Source organism: Strongylocentrotus purpuratus, unplaced genomic scaffold (assembly GCF_000002235.5).
Source record: "Strongylocentrotus purpuratus isolate Spur 01 unplaced genomic scaffold, Spur_5.0 spur5_scaffold_18, whole genome shotgun sequence".
Taxonomy (NCBI): Eukaryota; Metazoa; Echinodermata; class Echinoidea; order Camarodonta; family Strongylocentrotidae; genus Strongylocentrotus; species Strongylocentrotus purpuratus.
The window spans coordinates 22,270,072-22,292,732 of NW_022145603.1; the positions used below are offsets into that span (position 1 = coordinate 22,270,072).

Consider the following 22,661-nt stretch of genomic DNA (forward strand, 5'->3'; position numbering starts at 1 on the left):
TAAAACTGAAAAATTATATTTTGTTGGAAAGGTTGTAGGATTTGCAACTTGTCATCTGATGGATAGCAATTATTTCTTCCCGATTATGCTGGAAAGAGATCAAAACAGTTGTAGTCCCATACATTCTCTGTTATGTTAGTCCCACATGTCTAAAAATGAAGGAGAATGAACCAGAAATGAGGCAAAGATCATGAAATTAACATCTCGGGTCATGAAATTTACTTCTCGGGTCACGAAATTAACATCTCGGGTCATGAAATTTACATCTCGGGTCATGACATCTACATCTCGGGTCATGAAATTTACATCTCAGATCATGACATTTACATCTCAGATCATGAAATTTACATCTCAGATCATGAAGTGTGTATCACAGATCATGAAATTTACATCTCTGATCCTCTACATTTTGGTTATGTACCGGTAAGAAAACTGTCTGTCCCTGGGCTGCTGGCCTGGGCGGCCATCCCTGCTGCGTTCCTGAGCTGCCCACAGCCATCGGTAACGCGACGTGCTGGATTGAGTGGTTGCCTCCGTGCCCTCTCTGCCCTATGGGGGCCACCACTGTGGTCGTGTGTCTCGAACTTAATGATGAACTCTGTGGAGGGGATAGAAGAAAAGTAAGAGTATATCAGACATTTAAATCTTTAAGTTGGCAGTGCATCTGCATCACATTATTTCCCATAAAATTCATAAAGCATGAATTGATTCTTTTAACATTCAAAAGACATTAATTAAACCTGACAAAATGGGGAGGAGGAAGAAGCTAACAATAATCTTGGCAATACTGACTGTGTCGGTCAAAGAAAATCATCTATCATTCTTTTATGTCCCACAAATCTAAACTAATCCATCTTCCATTCAGGAGGCAAAAATAAACATTTTAAGTGAGAATGAGACAATGACAAATATTGGCATTCCTTTACTGTTGAAAATGACTTTAATTCTTCTTATGCGTTTTATTAAAGAATATGAAGGTATCTATGTATTCATGGGACACCAATAATAATTTAAAGTTAAATGTTACATGTAGGGGGACAATGAAAATCTTGGCAGTATTATGCTGCTCAAAATGCCATTCATTGTTTTTGTGTCTCCATAATAATGTCTTGTTTTGTGTCTTTTAATAACATAAACTAATCCATTTGAGATTCAAAAGAGAACATTTACAGGGAGAAGGGGAACAACAAAAATCTTGGCAGTATTATGCTGGTAAAAGATGACTCCCATTGTATTTGTGTTTCAATAATAATATCTTGTTTTTGTCTCTTTTAATAACATAACCAATTCATTTAAGATGCAAAAGAGAACATTTAAAGGGAGAGGGGACAATGAAAATCTTGGCAGTATTATCCTGGTCAAATAAGACTGCCATTGCATTTGTGTTTCAATAATAATATCTTGTTTATGTGTCTTTTAATAACATAAACTAATCCATTTAAGAAACAAAAAAGAACATTAAAATGGAGAAGGGACAATGAAAATGTTGGCAGTGTTATGCTGTTCAAACACGAATACCATTGTATTTGTGTTTCAATAATAATATCTTGTATTTGTGTCTTTTTAATAATATAAACCAATCCATGAACGAGACAAAAAAGAACATTTAAAGGGAGAATGGGAACAACAAAAATCTTGGCAAAAATGCTGGTAAAAGGTGACTGCCATTGTATTTGTATTTCAATAATAACATCTTGTTTTTGTGTCTTTTGAATAACATTAACTAATCCATTTACAAGACAAAAGAGAACATTTATAGGGAGAAGGGGGATAATGAAAATCTTGGCAGTAATGTGTAAGTTCAAAATGGTGCCCATCTTTGTTTTGCGAGCGAAGCCTGCAGCATACAATTGCATTGTCGCAGTGTTCGATAGATTTGCCATGCATGTATGCCTGCCTGCCTGCCTCCTTACTTGCCTGTGACTGGCTATTAATAGCATGGGGAAAGGATTTAGGAAGATGACTCAGAGAGAGTAGGGAAACAAGGGGCAGAGAGACGAAGGAAGAGAGCAGAGAGGGAGAGAGCGGAGAGGGAGAGAGAAAGAGAGAGAGAGAGCAGAGAGGGAGAGAGAGAGAGAGGGTAAGAGAGAGTGCGGAAGAGACACAAAGAGATTTAGGGACAAAAAATAGAAAGAAAAGGGGAAAAGAAAATGGCGAAGAGCAAAAAAAAAAAGAGCAGCAGAAAGAAATAAGTGTAAAATAAGAAAATAGAAATATGTTGAAGAAAATATTTAACAAGATACAGAACAAGCGAGAAAACACAAAAGCGGAAGAGATATCATAGACATAGATATTTTTTGTTAAATCATAAAGTTGCAGAGAGATAGAGGGACGGAGAGAGAAAGAGACAGACAGAAACAATGGTAAATAAATGTAAATAGAAAAACGAATGAGAGACAAAATATCTGACAAAAAAAGTATAATTGACCAAAGAGACAGAGACAGAGAGAAAAAGAGAGATAGAGAGAGAGAGAGAGAGAGAGATAGATAGAGAGAGAGAGAGAGAGAGAGAGAGAGAGAGAGAGCTAGTGAGAGAGAGAGAGGGGGGGGGGGGAGAGGGTTAGGTGAAGATGATCCCCTCACTTCCCGAATCTATTTCCTATTGTCTATGCACGAGAGTGCTCAAATTAGTATGAGCCACACAGAGAGTGACTTGAACCACTCCTTCCCTTACAAACAAACAAAAATTTCACTAACTTCACAAGCCACTCACTAAGGTTGAGCACCGACAGGGATTTGATAGTCATTACCACATATCAGAATAACCATTTAATTCTAACAATAGCAGCATCCCCGCCTTTCCTTTTCGCTTCTTTGAACAATACCTTTCAAATTCCTCCCTTCCATGGAGTGGAAAATGGAGTTCAAACACTAAACTGGAAATTTTAACAAACTGTCACATTGAAAAAGCACTCTCTGCTATTTATCCACAAGAATTTCTTCAAAATAGTCTTGAAAGTCTATGTCAACTTCTAAAGTAACTACCTGTTTGCACTGTTTGGGTTTTGGTAAAAGGGTGTTTTTCTTTAAGATCATCATTCACTTTCCCTCATTGTCTCGACCTTACCAAGTTTAGACAAGTTTACATTATCATTTGTTTTCATTTTGATGAAATAAGTATTGCATATTACCTAACTTCACTCTTAATGAGTCCACTTAAACTTCAATAGGAAAAACATTATTCATTAACCAAAAGCATTTCATTCATGCATTTGAAGTTTGGCAGTCAAAACCATTGCAGCACTGACATGGCATCTAGATTTACTATACTAGTTATGGTGTAAGATCAATGCCTTGTATCAACATACTGTATGCATGAAATTTGTAAACACAACATGCAATTTTGTAAGTTATACACTAATCGAGTTTATGGTTACTGAAGTCGTTATATTTCACGATGTGACCTACAAACTAGGATTAAAATTCAACGCAAATAGTCACAGCTGTCGGAGGCTAGGCGTTTGTTATAAGCCCTCTATGACCTTTGCGAGATGTAGGAAGGCGTTGAACTGTGATATGTAGACAAATTATATGCACTTTGGAATGGGAGTAGTACATATGGACCTACTTAAAAGGGATCGTACTATAAATTCTGTGACTGTTTTTGTAGTAATTATGCAATGACCATGCATGTGTAAATCACAAGTTATTGTGACATCATACTTATTTGCATGAGGAAATTATAACAGTGGAGGTTGAAGAAATAATATACATGTATATGTATGCAATATGTAAGTGACAAACGTAGAACAAAAATTGGTCATAATAATTATTCCTTACCAAATTCATGCTTTATGGTTTTCAAATTACTTCGATAGTTTGAGTAAATAACAAATCTCTACAAGTAACTCTGTAATTATTTCACAAGTAGCTTCATGAATTGCTTTAAATTCCCTTTTAATTATGCAAAATATTACTTGTAATAATTTTCAACTTGCCAGTGTAGTAATCCCAGTAGAAAAGATTTGAAAGTAAGGTCCTCAGGAAAAATGTTATATTTATGAACAGTTTTCATCCTAGAAATACACTGCCAAGACAATTGTCCCTATTCTCAAATACTCTATCCCCCATTTCCTCTGCTTAAATATATTCATTCTTATTTTTCTTAAATCTTGTTAACAACTTAGCTCAACAAGTTAAATTTCTTTCCAGACCGTTATGACAAAGTCCCAACAAATAAGGCAGTTTGTCGGACTACATGGCAAGTTATAGTCGTAGTCATCAAGCCCCACAAACAATGGCATTACGTGGGACTATGGAGCAAGATAAAGACGTCACCATGATCTATCGAGAGGAAAGCCTGCGCTTTCATGATAAATATGGCATGCTCGCTTCCCCGCAGAAGATCCTAAAGCCTGCATGTTACTTCCCAAATCAGATATAGGTGGGACTACATAATAAATGTTGTCCTGTTATTGTATTGTATTTTTAGCAAGTCTGCCCTCCATATCGCTTCATCTCTACTTGTTGATGCAAGCGATAGCAACGGTTTCCTGCCTCTAAGATCACCTTATCATTTTTACCCTTAGAATCTCTTTTCTTGTCGCCTCTCTTACTTCTCCTCTCCTATTATGATTTGACTGTTTTGTTCAACTCAACAAGGAGTATAGATAATCATCTATATCTTCTCGTCAAATTTCAACACAATCTTCTCATCAAATTTCAACACAGTCGCCCCAAAATGGAAAATGGAACATCCTAATAATGACACTCTTCACTAAACAATGGGTTATACCAATCAACGTTACAGGGGTGATGGTAAGATAAATGGGGAGAGGGAAAAAAATCTTGCAATAATCAAATGAGGACTAGCATAGAATGACAAACGTTTTTGTCTTCTAGTTTTATTCAAAACCTTCATCTCAAAGGCTTGCACCACAAAAAACAAACAAAACAGAACAAGGATATTCCCAGAGAATTAAGAGCAATTTTGTAAACAGTACTGATGAGGTTAATCGGTCTGTCTAGCATGAAGTCTCATGTGTAAGCCAGGTGTACGGCCTTGCTCGGTCCGAGGTAATGCCATAAATTTCCTGCCTGTGACTAACTTCCCTTTGTATGTAGTAAACTGCTTAGCTAAACCTGACTTCGATACACATCAGCTCTCAAACATCAGGTTTGCTCCGTCTCTTTCTCTTCTTTCTATACTCTTCCCAGATTTCTTCTCCTTTTTTGTACTTCTCTTTCTATTTCAGGATTCACTTCTCTTTTCTTCTATTCTCTTGATCCCCAGTGTTTTATACATTTTTTCTACAATATTTCTTTCCCATCTTATTCCAATCTTTTTCTCCTACTATTTCTTTCTCTTCTCTTTTTTCTTTTACTTCCGCCACACCTTGCCACTTTTAAAAGTGATACATTTCCTAATTTGATCTAACTCCTCTTGTTTATAGTACATTTTTTTTCCACTTTTTTTTCTTCCAGAAGCTAAATTACACTTTATTTATTTTCATCAATTCATTCATCTTTATTTATTTGTTGTTTCAGTGCTAATATAAACAGGGAGAGCAAGAGTAATGTTTCTTAAAAGACGCACTCTTTTTTTCCTGTATTCCTAACTGTTTGAAGACTGAAAAGAAAATTCATTTCCCAGAAAAATGTCCATCATTAGGGACAGCCTTCTCAATTGCATAACGTCTCGAACAATGAAGATTGTATGGAAGGATAACAATAGCATCTACTTAAGGAAAGGCCAAGCACGTCTCACCAGCAGGGAGAAATTGAACAGGAGACTGGGGATCAAGTCTAATCCAGATGCGTTTCTACTCCTCGTTATGGGCAAGGCCATTGGAGTTACATGCAATAAGAGTTCCTGCCTAGACTCGGTACAAGGTGATTAGAAGTATCCTGCAATTAAGAGTGTCTGGCACCGGGCGTCATGTGGACCATGCGTGAGAAAATTCATGTGAATATTGACTGTACAGGGCCTATCATAAGGGTAAAGTAGGGGCATAATGTGGGGCTGGTGGTTGAGGGGCACTGATACCATTGGAGAGGGTCAGAACAGGGGATGGGGGTGGGGGAAGAGAGCACCAGTCTAATGTGCAGATGAAAAGTGATTTTTCAAGGGTCATTACTGAGGATTAGGGAGGACAGGGTAATACCTTCTTCTCTTTCATTCCACTATCCCTTCCCTTTTTTCATCTATCACTCATGAGGGCATTGCACCCCCCCCCCCCCTCCCCAGTCCCATGCCCCCTTCTTCAGCTACAACACTGTGTACCATGAACATACTCACAGTCTGTCCTTATCGTAAGATTATGCCTACTTGTTCTATAATACAGTACATGTAGTTACAAAATTATTAAGCACCCCCACTCATCCCCCCCCCCCTCCCGAAAAAAGAGAAGATGTTTCCAACTTTCTTTCAACACCTCATCATCACATCAGATCCTACCAGATTTTAATTCCTGACACGCTCTCCCTGGAAAGTGACCTCAAACTACATACCATAATGAGTCAAACTTGTTTCCCAGAATCAGCCCATTCACCCCTAGATTATCATTAGGAAATTAATGGCCTCCTCGTATCATGATTATGCACCCTTAATGTTGCATTAATTTAGTACTGGAGGGACTGATTGCTTCTAAGCCATTAAGATTAATCCATCAAAATCTGAATTTGAATTTGAATTTGAATAGTTGTGTATTCTCCAACCCCCCCCCCCCCCCTCCCCCTCCCTCTATCCCAATATTGCGTTGTACCTCTGGAATACACCTCTCCAACCTCTAATCATCATTCATCCTTCTCCATCCCCAAAACCAATCTAAGATAATGCTTATAATTGAGCTAGGAAATATGCTATCCCATGCAGTTGGATTTCCCCCAGCCCCTACCCCTCCCACAGTACTCAGTATCACCATCACTAGCCCCCCTCAAACTCCTTCCCACCCTCTTACCCCCACCCCTCCTACCCAGCCCCCTCCATTGCAGAGGAGCACATGTTACAGAGATAATGCTTAGGCTTGATCCATGGAAGATTAAGCCGTAGCGCCCGCACGATCCTGTCACCTGGAATCGCGCTTCATCACTCCGTGAGTCAGGGATATTAATAACCAATCATACCCCCTAGTCAACCCCTGAGCCCCTAGAGGCACCCCTAAAGAGGAACCCTACAGAGATGATCCTTAAGGAAAAAACAACTCAAAGGAACTTGAAAGAATCTTCCAAGAGAACATCTAAAAGGGCCCCTCTCACTGGAATCCTCATCAAAACATCTAAAAGTAATTCTTTACAGGAAATCTTTAAAGGTTGTCAATACTACTGGGCCAGAAGGGATTAGACCACACAGCGAGGTCACTGACAGGTGGCTATCTCATTAACTCGGCTCTCAACTAACATAAGAAAAAGAGGATCATGGGGACCAACAGGCACCGATTTGGGAAATTTTCTATATAGAGGGAGCAAGTAGCTACAAGTAGGACAGTGGGGCTTTAAAAGAACTTGAAAGAATCTTGCAAGGGAACTTCTAAAAGGGCCTCCTCACTGGAATCCTCAACAGAGCTTCTAAACGAAATTCTGTACAGGAAGTCTTTAAAAGAGCCCCTCAAAGGAACATTTTGAACAAACTCTTACCAGGAACTCCTTAAGGGACCATCTAAAATAAATGCCTCACCATAATACTCAAAAGGATATTATAGAAGCAAATCATTTTAGGGAACTCTTTAAATGAACTCTTACAGGAAACACTACTAGGAACTCATCAAAGAAAATCTAAAAGGAACTGCATACTCAAATGAGCTTTCAAATGGCGACGAAGCGATAATGAGTGCACATGGGGGAAGCGGGATCTCAATTAGTCTCTTCACGAGACTCACAGAGTAAATAACCACTCAAAGGAGATTCCGGAGGTAATCTTTTCTAATGAAACACCTAAGTGGGAACTCCTAAAAGGGAATACTCAACTGTATACTTCAGGAACTAATACCGTAATTAACAGTGTATTAAGCGCACCTTTTTGCCGCCGAAAAAAATTCAAAGTCGGGGGTGCGGTTTATACACGGTACACCAGGATTTATGCCCCTCCACCTGGCGCTATGCCTGGCAATGTCTCCCAGCTCAGTAATCGGTGTGTTGACTCACCACTCGGAAACTAGAACAACACTCAAATTTGTCTGTCATCTTGGTTCGAAAGTAATCTTTCTGATAGATTTCAATATGTAGTTGATAATAATAATTCCTCCAATTTTTCTTCTATTACACGGCATACCACAAGGTTCTATCCTAGGTCCTGTTTTTTAAGTCGGCTAATACACGAGGGCGGTTTATACACCGTTAATTACAATAGGAACTTTTTCAAGGAACTATCATAGGAACTCTTAAATAGGAAGGAAGCCCCAAGACTCCCTCAAACACCTGGAAAGAGCCCCTTACTGAAAAACTCATATAGGAACTCATAAAAAAGAACTCTTGAGAGGGCCTCTTTGAAGGAAAATCTAAAAAAAAAAAATACATAAAACAAAATCCCAAAATTATTTGAATCTGTCAGGAACATTTAAGCAACTCATAAAGGAAGTTTTAAAAGAAATAAAAACAACCACTAAAAGAATCCTCAAAAGTTAACCTCAAAAAGTATTCTGTGAAAAACTTGATCATCTCATAAACATTTTATTTTTAAGTAATATTTTTAGGATATTTGCAATATTCAACCACAATTAGGGCATGTCAAAGCTTTTAAAAAGTGGCTTGGATGTTGCTATTAATTCTCCTTCCCCCTTCTCCCCAGTAAGGTGTGCTTCTATTAATATTCTATTAGGAAACTGGATGTTTCTCGGTCGTCTCTCATCATTTTTGTTTTTAGTTAGGGATTCTCCAGATGCTCTGGAGTGATCTATTTCTGCCGTGTTTCGTGTCATATGGGATTGAAATCAAGAAACCAGCAAAACCACAGAATTTCCTCCCTCAAAGAGGAATACCCTCATCACACCATCAAAATTTGATAAAATACTGATAAAAAGATAAGTGATGAAGGAGGGCATGATGATTGAGAAAGACAGAGAGATACACAGAAAGAGAGACAGAGAGACAGAGAGACAGAAAGATAGAAAGAGAAAGATAGAGACAGAAATAGACAAAAAGAGTAAGATAGACAGACAGACAGACAGAAAAGAAAGACAGATAGACAAAGAGAGAGACAGAAAGAGCAAGATAGAGAGACAGATAGACCAAGAGAGAGACAGACAGACAGATTGATTGAGAGAGAGAGACAGACAAACACAGAGAGACCAGGTTACATTTGGGAATTAAGAGAGGAAGGCAGAATGAGCATGATTGTGGTACACAAATTATGTTCAAAACAGAATATAAAAAGAAGAAAAAAAAGAGCAGGGCAGAGAAGGTCATAAAAAAAGAGTAAAAACAAAGAGGGGCACATACATACAGATGGACACGCAGACAGACAGACAGACAGACAAGTCACTAACCTGGGTGAATAGTTGGGGTTGAATCTGTAAACTCTGGGGTTGAGGGGCCTGACTGACCATTGCTACGTGATTGTCCACTCGGACCGGGTACACCTGCAGGGGCTGAAAACAATCACATTCATTACATTGTTAAAGAGAACAATTTATTCTGGTAAAGGAAGATTCTGGTAAAAGAAGATGCCTTGCAATGTGTCCCAACAACATGTCTGTTATCCACATATTTTTTTGAAACATGAAAATCCCTTTATTTGTAAAATGAATAATGACTCTGACCGATGTCACTGTCATTACTAATTTTGGTCATGTCAAGATTTGTCTCTTTCCTTCTTTTTCCCCCTTTTTCTTTTTGAGGGGGGGGGGGGGGGGGGGGCGAGGGGTGGGGAGGTAGGGGACAAAATAATTTAATTAAAGGCCTACTCTTAGCCATATGGAACCCATTGTTTTTGTTCTTGTTAGGAAAATTGCAGTGATTGCTCCTAAACAGCTCTACTATTCAAACTGAAACTAAGGATCATTTTAATACAAACTTTGAAACAGAAGCTTTGAACTTGAAACTTTGAATTTAATGGGACATCTGTAGTCAGAGGGTAGTCTGGTAGGGGATATACATGTAGGGACCTGTCTTTATAGACAGGTGGTCTTTCTATATAGGTCATACAGCAGATTTAACTGTAAATTACCATTACCTGTTGGAAGGGGTCTGGCCTAGGGTACTGTGTGGTTGCAGGTTGGGGTTGGTTGGTGTTTTGCGACACCCTCTGAGCGATCTGGGGCGGCTGGTACGGGATGTAGGGACCGGACTGGAGGTGGTACTGAAGGAACGGGAACTCGGGCGCCTGGGGTCGAATCGAGGTACCTAACGTCTGCGAGTGTGCCTGCAAGAAGAAATAGATATTCAGAATTCAGTTTCAATCAATTTCAAATATGCATTCAGGGAAAGGGGTAACTGAAGAAAAGGGGAAAGTCTGGGCCCTGTTTCATAAAATCTGTTATCAATAACAAGTTACAATAACTGTTATAAGCTACTGAAGTCATTCCAATTGATTGGCTAAGAGCAAATGTGTCATATAATATTAGAATTTGTTATTGATAAGAATTTCTATGAAACAGGACCCTTGAAATTGATTGAGGAACGAAATGTCAAGGTTTTTCTCTCTAGCTAAAAAGAAAATAATGAAACATCAAAAATATGAAGAGGTGTTGTGAAAGAGTCTTGTATGGACTGAATCAGAAGGTAAGAGGTTTAAACCCTTATTCGTTGGCTAGACATTTTTTAAATTCTGCCGTACTCTACCCAGGTGATGGTAAAGGGGTATCTGGTAGGGGGGGGGGGTTAAAATGCTCCAGCCCCTTATAAAAGGAGATTGGCTATAGCCTGGGTAATGGTATTCAGCTCTTTGTACATATATCAAAGAAAAACCCTGTACAAAGCTAGCTACATGTAGTGTCCTATGTCTAAAATTACACATAGATCAATGATACCCCAATATCTTTATTTTCAAACTCTACAGACAGCTTTCTACTTATTTGTGGTTTATTAGTCATTTCTGGCATGACCTTTTCTTCAAAGCAAATGTTTTGTTAAACCTTTCAAAGCCATGAACAATACTCAAAGGGATCAGAGATATATTTAGGTTGATCACTTTCAGTTCTCTAATTCATTTCCATTGAGCCCCAAAGCCTCTATAAATAACGGTGACAAATTTCTAACTCTTGCTATGATTAATACAGGTAGACTTGTGGTCAATCGTGAAGGGTTACTTTAAATTGGAAAAAATATATTATTGTCAAAACTTTCGTCATTATTACATCATAATATGATTATGGTCAATTGTAAAGAATACTTTGAATTGAAAAGAATACTTTGAATTGAAAAAACATGTTTAATTAAAACTTTCATCCTTATTACATCATTATAACATACAAAATACTCATAAAATGTGTATAAAAGAATCTGCCAATAATGATGAAAAATGTGCAACTGCTGAATAATAAGAAAATAAACGGAGTTCATGATTTTCAAGGAAACATGAATTGCCAAGCCTTTGCCACATATTTAACAATGCGTAACCCTTTATAACCATTTTCTTAATGGTGCTTTCCTATCTGTAGTACCGGTTATTTTAAAAATAAACAAAAATGAATGCCTCTTTTGCTTGTCTACACTGCCCATAATATATTTGAATGTTTAAATCACATGTCTGCAGTTTCACAGCAAGTCCTTAAATTACATTGTTGTTTTAAAAGCCCAGTTTTATGGGGCCACTGTACATGCTAATATCCAATTGGTTAATTTATAGCAACAAGTTTTGTGTTGACTCAGATGGTATTGTCTACAGATGGAAAAACAATCAACTATGTCCGTCGCTATGACAACTAGTATCATCAATGCAATGACGTTAGTCTTTGGAGGAAAAAAAAGGAGATATGGACTTTTTTAACATACGTTGAATTCACCATATTTTACCCGATTTGCAAACATAAAGTAGGTCAAAGAAAAGAGATCAGAATTTTCTTTAATTATCTTAAACATGAGGGCAAAAAATAGACTGGTGTAAAATAATCATCACTAATAAGCTTCAATATTTCTGTAGAAATTGTGGGTAACTCTTTTCAAATTGCTAAAATAGTGCATGTAGAGCTTGCTAGTAACCTTTACAGAAAGAGATCTGCAGTTTCTAGAAATTTGTTGAAACACAGTTAAATGTATTTTTGTCTTTGCTCCTTGCCTAGTGCTTATAGAACTTCCAATTACCCTTTACACCTACAGATATATTATCTCTCATAGCTTCAATATATATCTCTTCTGTTTTTGCATTAGCCACTTCACTGATAAGGTGTGGGTGTACTACAGGATAATCAACATGTCACCCAAACCATCCATTTATTCACCTATCCATTGAAAAATAATATTTCCGTATGGTTAAATAAATTCGATTTCCAACCTCTTGGGAGATTTTAATAAATTATAATAAAATACGATTTTCTCATTCCAAGAACATAAAAATCATAATTAACCATCCTTTACAGAAAAAATGTAACTCAAACCTTCACCATATCCATTGTACATGAATGTTTGTGGAAATATGTTGAATTGCATTGAAATGTATTTCTCACTGCTCATGTTTGTACAACTTACAATGAGCATTACTCTTACAGTTATATTATCTCTCATAGCTTTGTTATATATCTCTCCTGTTTTTGTCTTAGCCACTCCACTGATTGCGTGTGGGTGTATGTGGACGAGCCTGGCCAATCAACGTGTCACGCTTTTGGCTTCAGGTCGGCGACTGTCCATTAATAACTAATGTTTCTCCGTGGTTACGACGGCATCCACGCAATTGTGGGCGAGAGCATGGACAATCAAAATGTCACTGCACACATGCCACACGTACATCTTCAGTTCAGAGCCAGAAAGACGTTAACTCTCATCATTTTACATCAAGTTGATATCCTTCCGGTTTTCAGAAGATAGTCTGTTTAGTGCCACAAAGGTGTTAACTTTCATCATTTTACATCAAGTTAATATCCTTCCGGTTTTTAGAAGATAGTCTGCTTAGTGCCAAAAAGGTGTTAACTCTCATCATTTTACATCAAGTTGATATCCTTCCGGTTTTCAGAAGATTGTCTGCTTAGTGCCAGAAAGACATTAACTCTCATCATTTTATATCAAGTTGATATCCTTCTGGTTTTCGGATTGTCTGCTTAGTGCCAGAAAGGCATTAACTCTCATCATTTTACATCAAGTTGATATCCTTCCGGTTTTTAGAAGATAAGTCTGCTTAGTGCCAAAAAGGTGTTAACTCTCATCATTTTACATTAAGTTGAAATCCTTCCGGTTTTCAGAAGATAGTCTGCTTAGTGCCAAAAAGGTGTTAACTCTCATCATTTTACATTAAGTTGAAATCCTTCCGGTTTTCAGAAGATAAGTCTGCTTAGTGCCAAAAAGGTGTTAACTCTCATCATTTTACATCAAGTTGATATCCTTCCAGTTTACTGAAGATTGTCTGTTTAGCGCCAAAAGGGCATTAATCCCTATCCTTATACACAGAGTTAAAACCCTTTAAAATGGGTACAGGGCAATATTCATTCCTTGAAATAGACTGCAGGCAATATAATTCCTTGAAATGGACTGTCCGCTAATTATAACGACTGCCAGAATCAAAGCTAGGGAAATGATATATAAAGTCCTTTGGAGGCATGGGTACACTTCTGCATTACTATGTTGTGTGCTCCACAAATTTCTTCTGTTGGATGTGTTAGAAATGCGTACTTACTTTGGTTGGTGTTGTTTTTTAATAATTTGTTAAAAGATAAGTGATAATACATGGCATTTTCTGAGCAGCAGTAAACAAAATTGCTTGGTCTATTAAGGACTCTCATAACAGGGGCTCCTGGTGTGACCAGCTGTCAACATTTATCTGTTGATACCTGAACTGGCTATTGTTTGCAGCTAAAATACATACAACAACAAAAAGTATGTGCTGACATTATGTAATAATTTCATATGAACTGTATACAAGAATATATTTTTTCATCATCACAATTATTCTTGTCACTAAAGTGCTTAGAGACTTCGGTGGAAAGTGCTTTATAAGCACCGTTTTATTATTCTCATCTTTATTGAGTTCAAGAAGTGTGGCGCACAAGGGCTGAAGTAAGTTTTCCCTTACCTGGTTCTGAATGGCTGCATTGATCTGGTTGTTGAAAGCGATGTTGAGGTTGCCTGCGCTGGCCGCCGACGGGGTCATGACCCCTCCAAAGCTTGCCGGGACGCTGGGCAGGTTGCTCTCGAAGAGCTGGGTACCTCGCTTGCACACCTCCATGGCTCGAACAGATGCCTTGGTACTGCACAATGGAGAATAACACAGCAGAGTTAGTAATCATAATCATAATCATAAATTTTTCATAAAATAACTGAAAATTATATTTTTAAAGTTAAATGCATGTTAGGAATTCCCAATCATAATTTGTTATGAAGTGCCTCTTTCATCCATGAATGTCAGGCCAAATAAAAAATAAATAAAAAAAGTTTTTTTCGAAAAATAGGAAGGAGGAGGCCCTTTTTTTCTTTTCTTTCAAAATGGCCGCTCGGTACATTATCCCTGACAGTCGGGCTATTTTTCAAGATGGCCGCCGACATTTTTTAATTTTTTTTTTAAAAATCAGAAATAGATCCATTTTAGCAGTGTTTTTCATGTTATTTTTCTTTTAAAAAAATCAACAAAAAATCAAAAAAAAAAAAAAATAGGAGGTGGCCCCCAAAAAGGAAGCGGGCAGGGACGCTAAACATGTTTTTTTTTTTAATGGCTTCACGATACTTCTAATTTTGAATCTGTTCATATTTCTTTGAGTTTCCATTCTTCAAATACATTTTGAAAAGCATATTATTTAGTATAGAATTGTTTGTTTATTATTGTTGCTGTGGTTTTACAGGAGCTTCTTTGTGGATGTTTTAATCAGGAAATGCAAGATTTCCGTGGGAAAATATTAGCGGTTAACCATTTACTGGAACTTTGTTTTGAGTTATCAATAGTTCTTTCGGGGTTCTCAAGGGCACCATCACTCCAAACTTTTTTCCTTTTGTTATTTCTTCTTCCTTTCCTCGCTCAACTCATCTTCTACTCATGGTATTACTTGTAAAGTAAAAAGAGCAGGAGGAAGAGGAGAAGGATGAGGAAGAGAAGAAGAAGGAGGAAGAAAAGAAGAAGGAGGAAGAAAGAAGGAAATAATACTGATACATCAGTTGGCATATTCAGCTAGATGTGACAGACTAAGGGCCTCTAAACGGGCTCTAGAGAGATGAAGGAGAGATTAGAAGAGGGTTAGAAAGGAGGAGAAGGAGGAAAGATAGAAGGAAGAAATTCAGATACTTACTTCCTACAATGAGCATACTCGGCGAGATGTGACAGACTAACAAAGGGATGGTTGAGGGCCTCAAGAGGAGTGATCCTCTTGTCCGGATCGATGGTTAGCATCTTCTTCAGCAGTTCAACAAACTCTCGCCTACACAGAAAAACAAACATCACAGACTTACTTCATTCATTCATATGCATACAGCTTGTAAACTACAACAATAAAACATTTATTCCAATCTTTCAACTTTGCCAACGAGAGTATCAACTGATGAGAGAATGAAAGGGCTTTCACTAATGATATCTTTTTCAGCAGTTTAACAAACTTGTCTACATGAACGAAAGAAAACATTGTAGTTTGGTTATTTCTACTGATTCCTTCTTCATACATGTACATGTACATCGTACTAAAAGGAAACAAAATTGTTTACTCTTTGAACTCCCATGAATCTATACTAGACAAGCTTCTTGTTAGTCACTGTATCATGACTGCACATCTAAGGTCACGAGCAGGAAGTGTTTGTTACACCTGTCAGTCTTCTCTGCCAGGTATTCACTTCCTTCCAGGTCGCTCTGGCAAGTCACCCAGGTAATCATCTCTCTTCAAATTCCCTCTCCCCGCCACCACTACACAAGCCACGGGAAAATATCCTGCTAATCAGAGCAGTGCGACCTCAAGTCTAAGGTCACGTACAGGAAGTGTTTGTTACACCTGTCATCCTTCCCTGCCAGGTATTCACTTCCTTCCAGGTCGGTCCGCAAGTCAACCAGTTGATCCCCCCCCCCCCCCCCACCTTCTATAAATCCCATGAAAAACAATACTAGCCATGCAGAAATATCTCCCCCCAGTCAGAGTAGCATGACCTCAAGTCTAAGGTCACGTACAGGAAGTATAATTTACCTGTAATCCTTCCCTGCCAGATATTGACTTCTTTCCAGGTCGGTCTTCAAGTCAACCTGTTGATCATTTCTCCCACCCCAACCAACCTACTTTAAATCCCTTGAAATACAATACTAGCCATGCAAAATATATCCCTAGTCAGCGCAGCATGACCTTGATCCTTAGGTCACAAACAGGAAGTGTACATTACCTGTCAGCCTTCTCTGCCAGGTAGTCACTTCCTTCCAGGTCAGTCGGCAGGTTGACCCCAGCGATGTCATCCAGGCAGTTAAAGATGTACTTCCTCGCTTCCTTGGATTTCACACTCGTCTCTGTCTCGTGCTCCTCAGGGTTCTGTCAAAATGGAAACACACAGATAATTCTTTGTTCAACTGTCACTTCGGATTACGAGGTGATTGCGATGATATCATTATTCACTTGTAAGGTCAGGGTGATGCATGTAATGATTTGCAATATTTGAAAAGTGGGGAATATTGAAGCCCCGTTGCACTACTTATAGCTACTTGCGCCCTCTATACAGCCAACAGTGCCTTAGCAGTACTCGTTGATCCCCCATGATGCCCTTTTTCTTATGTTAATTGAGAGCTGATTTGATGAGATAAACTGATGGCAAAACTAGTGCAGAGGGGTTTTAAAGAGTTCTCCTCTTGGGTAGTGAGGGCAAATATTTTGCCAGTCAAGGAAAATGTCCTGCTAATGAAATGAACTTATATTTGAAACTAATATTTGAAACTTATATTTTGAATAAATGCAAAATTGACTCAATAGTCGAACACCATTTGGACTGCTAGCAAAATCTGTTCAAGGAGCCGTTTGTTCTAGGTTTTGTTTGGAAAAGGCATTATTGGGGTTTGGGTTACAACAGGATGTTAGGTTAGTCTAGTGTTATGATGAGGGCGAGGGTTAGTGTTTAGTAAACTCTCAGTCCGAGGTTGAAGTAAGGACTTGACTTGGATAGAAATTGACCATGTGATTATCTATTTAAATAAAGCCTTGGAAGTGGTTAGATCTACATCTAACAATGCATCTCAAAGAGAGGGAAAAAAATCTCCATTATTTCCATCAATGCCTGCCCTACTGAAATACCTTGCTCCTGGGAAGGTGGACAACTTCATGCAGCACCTTCACATGCTACAGTTTACAAGCTTTACATCTATTTCTTTTTTCTAGAACAATCGGGAGAGCTCGGGTTTCACGACTCTGTCATCGCAAAAAATACCTCAATCTTTGCCAATTTCTTTTCTCTTTTGTCTTTCAATCCCACCATCCCAGAAGACTCACAATGGAAAGACTTGGTTGCTAAAAAGTTGGCATTAACACGAAATGGAAGAAAAAATTGGCCGATAGCGTGAAAATCCAGGCACTTCTAGGTAAACAATTCCCAGGCCCGCCTAACATTGCAACATGACTCAGGGAATAATGATGAAAAAATTGCGAAAGGAAAGCCTCATTTGCAAGGAATTTGAATTAACTTTGATGAAAATTCATGTACTTACATCTATAAATAATAAGCTTCAAACAGAATTTTTAGTGATGCAATCTTTGTAAAGTAGGGGAAATGATAAATAGGCTTATAATACTATACTTCGTGTGCATTATCTTCATAGGAAAACAGCCCTTTCTTCAACTGAAAAGGGTTGTTCCAAAAGTCTGGGGGCAACCTGCCCTGACCCTCCCCCTTCTATTCTTTTCACAGAGCTGTTTACCCTTCCTAAGTGACCTGCCTCTTATATGATTGTATCTGAAGTCCAACTTTAACAAAAGTACTAATGATTCCTGACAGATCGTCTTCATTTTTTTTTTATCTGTCTCATAATCATGAATAAATTGGCATTTCCTTTGTTCAAACTTTTTGAAAATCATTTTTCTTTGTCTCTCTTTTTTGTTCTTTTTCTGCGAAAGAGAAGATGACTACAATGTCAAGAGACAGATCAATAAACAAGAAAGCTTCCTCCTGCAGAATGTATTTGACCTTTAAAAGACATTTTAATACCTCCTGTTCTGGGGAGAAGTTTCACCTGAACAAGCTGGACTTTGTCCAAATCATGAACAGAAATGTCGGAGCTACGGTACTCCTCTCTTTCCTATTCTCGTGATTCATCTCGAGGTGCTAGTTGTATTCCAGCCAGACAGAGTGTGTGGGTGACAATGTTATGTCTCTTTAGTTTGCAACAGGCATGAACATTTTGTCGCCTATACATGTAGGTGAACGTCTGTGCCATGGGCGCTGCCAGCAAATTTTAACCTTTGGGGCCATGTTACAAAATTGGAATAGATGTATGAGGACATGTTTTTGCAGTGATCAGACCTTTGCTCTTGCGACAATAGAGTATAGGGTTAGGGTTAGGGTTGCTATTTGGTTTTCAGTGAGGTTAGATTTAGGTTTAGGTTAAAGTTTAGGTTTAGATTTCGGTTTAGGTTTAGATTTCAGTATAGGTTTAGATTAAGGATTAGGATTGGGATTTAGGTTCAAATTTCAAAATTCAAATTTATTCATGTTTCCAACGAAACATTACAAATCAATTATAAGCATTTAAAACAAATGTAAGAAATACAGGTTAAGGTATAGTGTTGGGTCTAGGGATGAAGTTTGTAATGTGGTTTATGTAAAAGTTGGGAATTTGTTTAAGGAAAATGATAGCACAGCATTTTCCGCCAAATCACGTCATACAAAAGAAGAATCCCATCAAAATTTCTTGGTTATTCTGATGTTTTGTTTTTTCTTGGTAATTATGATGCTGACAACCATGTGTGGCTTCATCTTTTCCTTTAAAGGCATCATTTAACAAGGTTCAATCTGAGATGCACGGACCTATGTGTTATCAGTGTCTGTGATATGGTGTAATATTGAAGCCCTAAAAAAATTGTGCTTCAAAACGATCAAGAAGTGCCGCAAAAGGAAAAAAATCTTTGAGTGACCGGTTTTCCCCAATTGACTGTAAATTTGTAAATCCAATCATAAATATCTTGATAATCGGACAGGCAATCGGCTTGTTAAAGTCATGGGGTTCCTGACTGACCTAAAGGTTTATAATTATCGTTGTACCATGAGCTAAATCCAGGATTTTGTTTCAGAATCTGAGACAAACTTACCGGATCCTTTTAATCCCAGATGTTTGTTTGTTTCTTTGTTTGTGTGTGTTTTGGTTTCAGTTTTTCCAAATGCTACAACTCAACTTTACACAAGCCTAAGGGACAATTAGAAAATATCAATAACTCGCTATTTTCAGACTCGGTTACTTATTATCCCGAAGCTCGAAATTGCGACTTCACCAGATCGATACGCTCATTACAAACTAGCTTGGACGGCACAAATGAGCCCGCTATTTCCTAAATAACGGGATATTTTGGAAACAAGACCAAGATTTCTCTAGATATTTTCTCGACCAAATATCCCGCTAATTGCGATCGTGATAGTTAAAGTAGCAGGTTATTTGGCAAGCTCAAGCTGATGAAGACAGGCCTAATGAGAGTCACAAGACCCTCTTGATCCAAGCATTTGTATCACAACCTGGCATTTGTGCATTGTCCAAAACTCCATGTATGGTTTCACTTTCAAATAAAATCAAATAAGATAGTGGAGATGCTGCCAGCTTTAGAAAGGTGATACCACTATTAATCACCCAGACAGCAATTAAATTCCAGGCACAACATAAACTCTGAAGACACATTCCCTTTCATTTCGTGCATCTGCCACAGGGTTCCCAATTTACAGATCTTGCCTGTCTTCTTTCATTGGTTTTATCACTCTCTCTCTCTCTCTCTACCTCTGTCTCTCTTTCTCTCTTTCACCTCTCTATCTATCTCTGTCTCCCTCTTTCTCTGTCACTCTCCCACTCTCGCTCTTTCTCTGAAAACACATTCCCTTTCCAGGCCTTAAATTAATCGACGGCCATCGACGGCCAGGCCGTCGATGCCCCTATGACTGGCCGCGGTGCCCTCCCAAAAAAAGATAAATTCACGGCCAAAAAGGCCGTGCCCTTTTTTTCAAACTGGCCGACGTGCCTTTTTTTCCAACTGGACGTGCCCTTTTTTTTTTAAATTTGCGCACATAAAACCACCAATTGCGCCCATAATCATCTAAAACTAGACGGCAAGGCGCAAGTGTTTTTCGTGAAAATGCGCCCATAAATTATTAGAACAGTAAAAATACACGAATCACGAACAGTCTGCCGCCCACGAGCTCTCTTCTAGCTTCGTATTTAGTGCTTTAATAAGGCGCAAGTGCCGTGAAAATGCGCCCTTTGTTATTATATAGGCAATGCGCTAGCGCACGTACAATCACGCGATCGCATGATATGCATATGGTGCATGCTGTTGACGCACGCACGTACGTACGTACGTACAAATCGAAGGCCAGGATCAAGAAAACAAATCGTCAAATGGAGAAATAAACAAGCATTCAAATAGTCATTAGAGATCTGTCGAGGTTTGTTTGTAGGTCTAGTTTATTATTTTATCTCAAATAGAATTTAGAATTATCTTATTAATAAGTTAAGAACACCTACGATGTTCTCGATCGTAGTTACTCTCATTTTGCCACCAGCCGACCTCGCTTCAAAAAGCTACCCCGCCAGCTTCCCAAGACGAACGTTTCGAGTCCCGGTAAAATTACGCGCTGCGAATCTCCGAGGGTGCATCGGTTTCGCTGGCAAACTTCCAGCCCGACAGCTTCCCACCAAAAGTGGCGAGAGTGTGTGTGCGAGGAACGATTTTGGTTTCGTGAATGCACGTTACGCAACTGAGCTGAGCGTGTCACTTTCAGCTGTCGAATGTCTATAAGGCAGGGAATAATTTTCCCGGTATCGCATCGCAATTTGCGACGCATTTTCAGCCATTTGCTACACATCTTTTTTTATGAATCGCAATTGCTGCGATGCAAATGCAAACATACATGTTTAAGGGCGGGCTCATCCCACCTCTGTACAAGTATAAGTGCGAGTGAGAAGCCCGTTTCGCGATCTGAATAATCTGAATTACTAGGCTAGCTCATCACACCTCAGTACAAGTGCGAGTGAGTAGCCCGTTTCGCGATCGCCGGCCCTGTAATCAGAATACAGGGCCGGCGATCGCGAAATTGGCTACTCACTCGCACTTGTATGTTTGCATTTACAGCGTAACTACTGTGCGTGAAGTATACTGCAGTCACTCTCTAACCGTGAAGCTTATACACATACACCCATTGTCGCGCAAGCACATGGCATGCTACGATCACCTTCTAACCGCGATTGTTGTTTTGAGGCATGGTTCGCGCGATCATTGCACAATGCAATGACAATGCACGTGGGATCTAATTACATGCATCGCATGTGCGCGATGATCGTACCTGGGAGTTGTTTGTTTACTGTCACTGCAGCAAGTGTTGAGGACTAGAAATGTGAGTACACCCACCATGTTTACATGTACATTCATCTTATTGTAGTGGGCTGAAAATGTGCGCTTTGCTATATGAGAAAAAAATTGCGATACAAATTTATCCAACTGCTATGCAAAAATTATTTTGTATAGCAGTTTTGCTATGCAATTTTTTTGCTGAAAATTATTCCCTGATAAGGACATTTTTACATCTTATTTCATTAGTTAGGCCTATCTAGACCTTTCTATACAACAGTTAAAAAGATAATTTCTTCAAATTTGCTCCTACTACCGAGAGAGTGGCGGAAGGTTTGTGTGTGAGGTGCGATTTTGATTTGGGATACCCGGCCCGGTAAACTTGCCAAGTCCTTCTGACTTTCGTGTTTGTGAAATTGACAATTTATTTATTCATTTGCTCATCAATATTTTTAGTTACTTTAAAATACTGTTTAATGTGCAAGTTTGATGTTCTTAATCAATCTTTCCTGTTCATATTGTTAAGATTAAAAAGTTATTAAATTGATCGTTCGATCTATTCACATTATGAAATTAACATTTGTAGACTCTCTTTGAACTTATGATTAGATAAGGGGGCCTATCTCTTTTTGGAAAATTGCCCCTTGCTCTGGTAAATTCCCGTGGCAAAGGGCAACTTAAAAAAAAAATTGCCCCTTGCTCCTGGCTGCTAAATCTAAGGCTTGCGGGCCGCCGCCTTGTTTGTATGTACTGTAGACCTCTATACATTCTGTGAAGAAGCTGGTGCTAAAAGTCATGGGAAATTGATCCCGCACAAGTTTCATAAAATACACATGACATCTAACAAAAATAGAATCAATTTTTTTGGCCTCATACTCGATGCCCTTTTTGTAAAATATTTTGGCCTCGATGCCCTTTTTGTAAAAATATTTTGGCCTTGGTGCCCTTAAAAATATGAGGTACTCAAGGCCAAACTGGCCTTGCCCTAAAAATGACGAAATTTAAGGCCTGCCTTTCATTTCGTTCATCTGCCAAAGGGTTGCCAATTTAACTCTCTTGCCTGTCTTCCCTCATTGGTTTTTTATCTCTCTCTTTCTCTCTCCCCCATCTCTCTCTGTCTATCTCTCTCTCTCTGTCTGTCTCTCTCTGTCT

The 22,661-nt window shown here is 38.6% G+C and overlaps 1 protein-coding gene across 2 annotated transcripts in view; it reads right to left on the bottom strand.

Annotated features, from left to right (window-relative positions):
• The window catches only part of LOC752046 (homeodomain-interacting protein kinase 2), an 82,031-nt gene that overhangs the window by 10,553 nt on the left and 48,817 nt on the right, over window positions 1–22,661 (bottom strand). For both annotated transcript variants that reach the window (XM_030989473.1, XM_030989474.1), the window contains exons 5-10: window positions 16,369–16,511; window positions 15,300–15,428; window positions 14,096–14,270; window positions 10,109–10,297; window positions 9,423–9,524; window positions 422–598 (exon numbers count right to left, since the gene is read on the bottom strand). In XM_030989473.1, the coding sequence (XP_030845333.1) occupies window positions 422–598; window positions 9,423–9,524; window positions 10,109–10,297; window positions 14,096–14,270; window positions 15,300–15,428; window positions 16,369–16,511 (915 nt within the window). The remainder of the gene's footprint in view (window positions 1–421; window positions 599–9,422; window positions 9,525–10,108; window positions 10,298–14,095; window positions 14,271–15,299; window positions 15,429–16,368; window positions 16,512–22,661) is intronic.